This window comes from Sebastes umbrosus, chromosome 4 (assembly GCF_015220745.1).
Source record: "Sebastes umbrosus isolate fSebUmb1 chromosome 4, fSebUmb1.pri, whole genome shotgun sequence".
In the NCBI taxonomy this organism is placed as follows: Eukaryota; Metazoa; Chordata; class Actinopteri; order Perciformes; family Sebastidae; genus Sebastes; species Sebastes umbrosus.
Window position 1 is genome coordinate 19,098,798 of NC_051272.1, and position 8,803 is coordinate 19,107,600.

Genomic DNA, 8,803 nt, shown 5'->3' on the forward strand with positions numbered 1-8,803 from the left:
AGTCATGCCCTCCTCAAGATGAATTGTAATAACTTTGGTGAATTCCTGTCTTCCTGCCTAGCGCCATTATCAGTAAAAAAAAAAATCCAATACATACTTTGGTTTATGACCAAATACCTGCAAAACTAATGACATTCCCAGCAGTCTCAGCTGTGTTTATTGCTAAATAGCAAATGTTAGTATTGTTAGCTAAATTAAGATGGTAAACACTATACCTGACAGTCTCACAGTGCCTCTAGCATGGCTGTGGAGGCTTGTTTGTTATGTAATTCCATTAATCAAGCAGAGAGACGGAGCCTGCTCAACTTGGCATTAGGCTGGTAAGAGATGGAGAGAGCTTCCCTCCAGGGACATCAGCCGGTCTGAGGCCCCCAACATCAATCAACCACCTCTGACATCAGAGCCATGCTCAACTGTTCATTCAACTTCTGCCTGAGAGGCAAAGCCTCAATCAGTGAAATGACATTAGTCCTGTAGAAGGAGGGGCTCTTCTTTGACACATCGACATCAGCATCGACACTATAATCCTCTTTCTATCTGCAGATGCTGCACAACAAGCACGTGATGGTGCGTGTTGGTGGAGGCTGGGAGACCTTTGAGAGCTACCTGCTGAAACACGACCCGTGCCGCATGCTCCAGGTCTCCCGGGTGGAGGGCAAGACGTCCCCCTTCGGCAGCAAGTCCCCCAACATCAAGGACCTCACTCCCGACAGCTACCTGGTGGTGGCAGCCCATTACCGCAGCAAAAAGTGAAGACATGAGACTGAAACGTGCCATTCATAACAGGATCACTTCTTGCCATTGTTTACTCCCTATATAACATATCCCTGTCCTTATACATATTATGGCTACAGACACAACTGCGTTAATGGAAAGCAAATGGATGTTTGTGAGCAGATTAATCCTGGAGTCACATTAGTAGGCCCTTAGTAGTTTTACAGAACTGAAAAATATGTCAATCATTACAATAGAATATAATTTAAATTTAGTCGCTGCACCTGATTCGACTGTTCTCAGGCCTTTAAATGTGCGTTATCGCTCGCTATAAGCATCATAGATGTGGGTTAGTAGGGGCCTACTACACCTACGTTGTAAAAGTGAAAGCGAAACTTAAAACCAACACATTTTAACACGATTTAAAACTACATGAAACATGTTTTGAACACAAACAAAACAGCTTCTTTAGGTTTAGGTAACAAAACTCCAACTTCTTTAGGTTTATACAACAAAAACAAAAAAATAAAATAACTATGATCAAAAGTAAAGTGAAACTTAACACTTGTGAAGACAAGGACTATGTGTTGTTGGTTTCACACAAGATACAAACCCCTGTCTCCTGGGCAAAAACCCTGTCGCCCCCTAACCTCCATGCCATATTATGGACTTTCATGCTGTCTATACTACAGCGCCTCATTTCCGCTTCTGCTCCTGTCATAATTACTACGGTTGCTAGAGGTCGCTGTCGTCTTCTTTTATTCCTTCTTGACAAAACCTACTATTGGGTGTAGCCGGGCCCTACTGACCCACAACTATGAGCCTTATACCCACTGATAATGCTCATTTAATGCCTTGATAACAGTCTAATTGGCTGGTTGATCAGGTCTACAGTACCTGGCTGTATTTGTACATGTTGACAACTTTTTCTGAATGAAATTAAGTAAGTGGTGGAGGTTTCAGGCCCTTTAAGAAGCTAGTCTTCCTTGGCAACCTGGTGTGTGTGATAGTAGAAAGCAAGTAGACATTTTCCACGAAGGCAATGTATTGATTATGCCCCTTTTTTTAATTGATATTGTTATCCTAACTGCATTACAGTACATTGAATACACGAGTGGCTCTAGTGGGCAGCGCACTCAAGTTTTAAACTGAACTTTAACTATGACATTAGAAAAATAAGTGGAAACTTTACTGTCCAAAGAAATGTAATTTACCAAGTCTTTACATGCTAGTCCACTGTATAGTATTCTTGTAAAAACTGCCAAAACTTCCCTAGAAACCAAACGTTGTGATCTTTCTTTTTGATGTTATTTTTTTAATATGCTAAGAAATGAAAGCAATGCTTAGACTGTTTACATGTTGAGTAACTATTATGAAATGCATTTATATATTATTATCATTTTTAATAATTCTTCATTATTAGGATAACTCCTGTTTTATATCATTTCTATTGTAAGAACATGTACAATCACCTGAACAACCTGCAGTATGTCGTTAAACAGAACCTCATTGATTTATGATTGATAGTAATACTGTAGATTTACTCATTTGAGGTTCTGCAGTTCTTCAATTTGTTGCATGTTACTGACCTCTAGAGGTGGTGCAATAATTGAAACTTGATAATCTCTGTTTAGTTTCTTACAATTAATAGATTTACATCATTCAATGAATTAATTTGTGCAACTTTTTCCCTGGATTGAAAATGAATATGTAGGTTTGGCATGAGATCATTAGCTATGCCAACAGGCTTGTATGTGAAGTCCAATTTCTGTTTTTAGATGTACATTTTCAATAAATTCTCAAAACTTAAATATTCATAATTTGAAATATCTATTTTGTAAATATTTTCGGTAGGACTGGGAAAGTTTTCTGACCTAAAATCAAAACCTTACGGAGGAGTCTGCCTTGGAATTTAAACCTTTTTAATATAAGACTGAAAAATGTTGGTAAATGTTCAATGGATCAAATGTAGATTAAGTCTACATTTTTTTTATTAAGTATATATCTCAACCATAGTATGTTGCAAATTATATCACTGATCATTTTAACCAAATCTAAATCTTATCTAAAGTTAAATCATCTTTCTACACAACTGTAATTCTCATGAAAAGCACACAAGACTAGCAGAAATGTGATTTATTGTAGCAAATAACATTGGCTAGGTTTCCTGTTCTACAAAATGGCGAGAGCACCGGAAGCATTTAAGGATCAAGTGAAGGCTGTAAGAAATGCACTCAGTTAAACAAGTCAAAGTAGATACTTCACTATGTACTGTTCGCACTGTTCCTTCAGTTTCTTCCTGTTTCCACAAACCGTGTGCAGATAGATGTCTAACAAAAAGCTCCTGTTTGCAATATGGCAATTCACAAACACATCTCATATCATTTAAATAAAGCAGGCATCACATCAGTGTTTTGCATACATTGTAATTCAATGCAACAAACTCAAATTGTGCAGAAAAACAAAACAAAAAGGGCTCTATTAAAGGAGTGATGGCAAAGACCAGTGCAGAGTGCAATAAGCCTTAATGGTGTGTCCTAGTACACCTCCTTTTCATTTCTATTGGTTGTAGAATGTTTTAGTGTTTTATATTATTCAGCAGTACTCTGTAGCTGCTGCATATTTTATCAAGTATGTACTTCCTGGCTGAATCACTAAATTAGTGACTAAATGACGTTGCAGCAAGTACAGGCATATTCTCAGCACAATATCAAAACACACAACACCTTGCATTGCCTTCCTCATCAACAAGGGACTCCCATGTGACTGCACTGGTCACAAAAACACCCAGATAGAGGCAAAGCGCATTACAAGTTCAGCAAACACCAACAAGTTGTAGCACTGTTTGCACGAGTCTTTGTGTTGCCAACAAATAGAGCCGTAAATAAGGTGAAATTAGTGTTAACCATGTGCTTTTTTACTATATACTAATCCTATAATAAGCACACTTAAATCTGTGTAAACATAAACTGTGTTTTCCTTGTGAAATGTGTCATCTGCATAACAGATTTTTGGAGAAGTCATACAAAAAGTACCGTGGCCGATGTGGATTTACAGATCCTCGACGATGAAAGCCAAAAGCAGTGTGGGGAAAAAGCTGACAGCTTTGTCTTAATATGACAACAGTCACCAGAGATACTGTTGGACTTTATAAACATATTATTTTATCTAATGTTGTATGTCTTATCAATTGTCAGATAAAACTAATACAGCAGGACCTGCATTTGCTTGCACATTCCTGTGTGATCATCCCTGACTTGTCCAAAGGTCCAAACTGGTTTGTATAACTTGGCAACAAGGGGGCAAGTCCTGCTGTTCAGTCTGTAATCACTTCAGATTGTTTTGCATAAAGCAAGACAACTCGTCAATAATAATAATAATAATTCAAAAACCGGACAGCAGTTCAAACATCTTTCAAGTCATCTTGCCGCGATACTTCATGTTGTTTTGTACTTCAGATTCAAGACTTCAGGCGTTACCATCTGGATTTTCAGCCCACCTGCCACTGGAGAACAAAGAGGAGAAAATCATCAGAGCAATCTTCAGTCTATGAGACATTGTCAATATAATATCTATCAACATACAGTATGAGACTAGATGTCATCTGGAAAATTTGGTTAGGGTAATATTTTGATGTTACCGTTTACTGGGTGTAAGGTAGATTACAGCTGAACAAAACTTTTTTTAATATTCGACTGCTTTATGTAAAACATATATCTGTTTACCTATGGTCCACACAATACAAGTGATTGTTTCCATTATTTTTTATTTGAAAATATCGTCTTGAAGGCCTCAGTACTCATTAACAAAATATTATGACATTATCAATAAAAACATTGGCTCAATAATATCCCATTCTGTTAAGATCATTCAGCTTTACTAACAACCAAATCTGTGCTACGGATCAATTAAGTCAACAGCAAAGAAATATTTCATTTCATCTACTGTAAATATAAATGCCAGTTGAGTAAACGAGTCCATGTTTTGCTTTTGTTCTAGAAATGTTTAATGGCAATTCTCAGTCTTAGCCAAAACTTCCCACCATCACATATAAATCTGTACCTGCTTGTATGAGATTGATTTGTGAAAGATGGTTCAGTATCATTAATCTGTATGTTGGATAACATCTCAAGTTTCACAAGAAAAGAGTGTTCAAAGATTTTAATTTGCACTGGACCTCATGAATGACACTCATGATCATCCTGTTGTTCTAGAAATCCCACAGCTTGAGGATAACCATGACACTAACCTTCAACCCGCCACCACGGCCACCAGACACAGAGGTGGTCATCGCCTGTTTTTCAGTTTCTTCCTGTTTTTTCTTTTTCCTTTCGACAGCTTCTGGATTTTTAACACCCCTGTATGTTGTCTGAAAAAGGGAGTGGAATATAGACAATGCCTTAATTAAAAACGTGTTTTTATCTTGTTTATATGTTAAAAAATATACATACAAGCAGTCTTAAAAACATGCATTATTAATCAGTAATTTGACCACAACCTTTTCAAAAGGCACAAGGCATGTTAAGTCACAACTAGCAAAGTGGACATTCAACTGCCAAATAAGGCAACTCAGATATAGGATGGAGCAGCTAACTGAGACGTGACTGTGGGTTAGGACTCAATGCTTTCATCTGCAGTAGTGAAAGTGTGAATTGTCGGGGTGCCAGGAGATGTAAAGGTGAAAACAGTGACTTGGAGCAGAAACGTGTGGTAGTTGAGATATCAACCAATCCAAAAAGATTCACCTATTTTCATTCTGGTCCATGTCTACTTACCTTGATACAACTCTAGCATGGCTCTTACGGGTTTGCAAGTGGCTTTTCTGTATAATAAAAAAATCACTCACCACACTGTCATGTGCATCTACCTTGAATGGGGTGTATATGTGTGATAGAAGGCTACAAAGTTATACTACAGTTACCAGATTATTAAATACATCTAGCTAAAACCAATGCAGTAAATCATATCTTTGTAAAGGTGTGTTTTGCTGTTAAACTGTAAAGAGTTATACTGACAAATGTTGATCTAATTCAACATTACAACCTACAGCCTGCATTAATCCCTCTGTCATAATTATTTAATTTATTCCAAAGCTTTTGTATGTACAGTTTTTGCAAGATGGGTACCTAATAATCTGGCAACAAAGTGTATTAAAGGTCCCATATTATAAAAAAGTCAGATTTTCATGTTTTTTATTATAACGCAAGCTTAAGTCCTATATAAATACTGAGAAAGTATCGAAACACTCAATCCACAGGGAAATACACACAGCCCGTATTGTGGATACTCTGCATTTGAAACAAGCTGTCAGGATTTCTGCCCATTCGTGATGTCACAAATATACAATATTTAGACGCTTGACACAATTTTAAACATAAACTTTCTCCCAGTTTAGAGTCCCAGTTTATTTCCTGTTTGCAGTGTATGTGAATGTCATCAGCTGACAGGAAGTACACATGGACCCAAGCTGTTGCCTAGCAACGTAATTCTGTTCCAATTCCATCAAAATGCGCTAAAACGGAGCGTTTCAGACAGAGCATGAATACAGGCATATTCAGGCTGACAGTATGAGGAAAATAAAGTTGTTGTTTTTAAATTACAGCATGTAAACAGTTTCTAGTAGAAACACCAAATACATGTATGAACCTGAAAATGAGCATGATATGGGACCTTTAAAACACTGTCTTGAGGGTGTTTTAGACACATAGACAAACCACCACTTATAAATTACCTCTTTTGCTCTCTTCTCAGCTGCCTCAGCTAATTGTCGTCTCCTTGTGTCCTGAAAAAAACAACATAGGAACCTTGTAAACTACAACTGTTTGCAGGAAGTCGTCCTTTAGTAGGCTCTATAGCTACAGCTGGCTGGGCCTGGAGCACATATTTGCCATGCCAGTGTGTTTACATAGACTAAACACAGTCAAAGCCTCCTGAACATCACCTAGTAGGGCCTACTGGGGTCCTACAGATGACTACTCATCACACAACTAGGTTCAATTCATTTCACATCAATTCACACACATCATGTTGTAATCCTGACTTATCTAATGACAGGTGGTTTTCAGTGGATGAACCTACTGGATCTGGAGTGACAACCACGTCGTCCGCTGCTCCACCAAGGCACGGTAAACACATCCCCATGCTGGAGGGGTTAGTCCAGAAGGCAGGAAGAAGGCAACGTAGAAAATGAGTTATAGGTTTAGTCTAACTAACTAGCTACCTAACTAGCTGGAAAGCCAGTTTGCTGAGCTGGTAGTTAAGGCAACAGAGGCAGCAGCTTCTAGTCCCAGTGGCTGTTGTTGTCGGCTCGTCTGGCATAACGGTACTCCTGTTAGCACTCAGCTAACAGCTAGCTCAAGCTACCACTACAAGCACTGCTTCTTCTACAAGCCACACCTAATCAGTTAGTTCACCTCTTGTTTAATCGCCTCGGCATTTTGTTTAATATCTGTTTATAAAGTCAGACGTCAGGGATAGAAAGATGTTTACGCCTCTTGAGTTTGTTTTGGTCTCAGATCAACTGGCTGACTAGTCTGCCAGGGTGTGTTCAAGAACACTCAGAGTTCTGCTAGCAATGCTATAAACACTAAAGCAGATCATTTAAGCGTTAGAATAGAGTAGAATAAAAAGCTTTATTGTCATTGTAATAAATATAATTTCTGGTCAGTGCTTTAAAACAAATACTTGACAAGACTAAACGAGGCAGATAAAATGTATAACAGGTAAAACACACACACAGTTATAAAGTAAAAAAACAAACGTAAAGTAGATGTAATAAATAAATATAAGCAGAAGTGTTACACTAGAAGTATAAAAATAGCTAACTGTCATGTCAGCAATCAAAACTACTGCTGGGACTACTGCTGTTTCTTTTATACTTTATGAATCATAAGCAGTAGTGCAGTAGTGTAGTGGTCTTATTTTTAACACACTGGTGTGTTATTAACTTCACTGTAGGTTTTTTGAACGTAGCTCAGTGTGACAAGTGACGGGTGGATACTACACGGGGTCGTGTCTAGAAGGGAGCTCGCAAATTGCGAAATATCGCGAGATTTGTTGCCCGACGACCTATCCTAACATTAAGTATACGAGTTCAACGCCTTAACCTTAACAATCTCCCGAGAATTTCCAGAGTTTGCTGGTTCCCTTCTAGCCACTACCTACTACACGCTGGTCCTCTGATAGCTGGTCCAACTGCACCACCTTGTGGCAAAGGACAAATCTCCATGGTAACACTCTTTATACATCCATGCAAGGTAATAATATATAATAATAGAATGCATCCATGACAACCACATTCTGTTTTTGTTTTTTTATATATACTTTATTTTTTACCCTTTTTTCGAGGTTGTTTTCTTATATGCAATTTACAGTTCGTAATTACAATAGTTTATAAACCAATTTTTAAGTAGTTGAGCTTATAGACAAACTCATTAAGTACACTATAGAAAACATCTTCAACATTCAAAATTGAAATAAAATTAAGAAAATAAATAATAATAATAATAATAATAATAATAATAATAATAATAATAATAATAATGATAAAAAGAAAGAATAGAGTTAAAAAACACACAAAAAACACACAAAACAAACAAACAATAATAATACAAAAATAAGAGAGCAATAATAAATTAAATAAACAAATAAGTTAATAGAAAATAAAAAAGGGGGGGAGGGAAGGGGAACCACATTCTGATGGTTGGATTGCAATCACTCACGACTAGCACAATACATGCAGAATATACAGTATATAATATAGCTATAAATAAAACGATGTCCTGGATTCCTATAAATAAAGGGAACATAGCAAGAAAAGTCAATGTGGGACTTCCAGCAGACACAATTAGGCTACAATATTTACTGTATTGTTATTATATATATATTGTCCTAATTGTTTGTTATCACTATTATGTAGTCATTTTATTTCTTTATATTAATCTTGTCTCTAGGTGGAGGCTTCAGATAAGCCCAGTGGGGTTTTTGCCTCTTCCTGCACTGTATATTATAAAATTGTTATGTTGTATAGTCTTAAATTGTGCAAAACAAATAAACAATAAACAATAAACAAACAATTCTTGGCTGCGTG

General features: G+C 37.1%; 2 protein-coding genes across 4 annotated transcripts in view; one reads left to right on the forward strand and one right to left on the reverse strand.

Moving 5' to 3' along the window:
• LOC119487376 (growth arrest-specific protein 2) overlaps window positions 1-2,529 on the forward strand; it is a 28,095-nt gene extending 25,566 nt beyond the window's left edge. For all 3 annotated transcript variants that reach the window (XM_037768218.1, XM_037768219.1, XM_037768217.1), the window contains exon 8: window positions 544-2,529. In XM_037768218.1, coding sequence (XP_037624146.1) covers window positions 544-753 — 210 coding nt within the window. In that variant the 3' untranslated portion in view covers window positions 754-2,529. The remainder of the gene's footprint in view (window positions 1-543) is intronic.
• A 306-nt stretch (window positions 2,530-2,835) lies between these two features.
• LOC119487384 (small VCP interacting protein) lies at window positions 2,836-7,252 on the reverse strand. Its single transcript, XM_037768228.1, has 4 exons — window positions 6,793-7,252; window positions 6,446-6,496; window positions 4,964-5,083; window positions 2,836-4,219 (listed from the first exon to the last, which is right to left on the reverse strand). The coding sequence occupies exons 1-4, from the start codon at window positions 6,853-6,855 to the stop codon at window positions 4,205-4,207; spliced, it is 249 nt and encodes an 82-aa protein (XP_037624156.1). The 5' UTR covers window positions 6,856-7,252; the 3' UTR covers window positions 2,836-4,204.
• Window positions 7,253-8,803: the final 1,551 nt, after the last annotated feature.

Excerpts from the sequence above, each read along its gene's own strand:
- LOC119487384 (XM_037768228.1), bottom strand. The coding sequence starts at position 6,855 with ATGGGGATGTGTTTACCGTGCCTTGGTGGAGCAGCGGACGACGTGGTT. Across the intron at positions 6,497-6,792 it reads TGGTTGTCACTCCAGATCCA|GACACAAGGAGACGACAATT; the intron begins GTAGGTTCATCC and ends TGTTTTTTTCAG. Across the intron at positions 5,084-6,445 it reads CTGAGAAGAGAGCAAAAGAG|ACAACATACAGGGGTGTTAA; the intron begins GTAATTTATAAG and ends TCCCTTTTTCAG.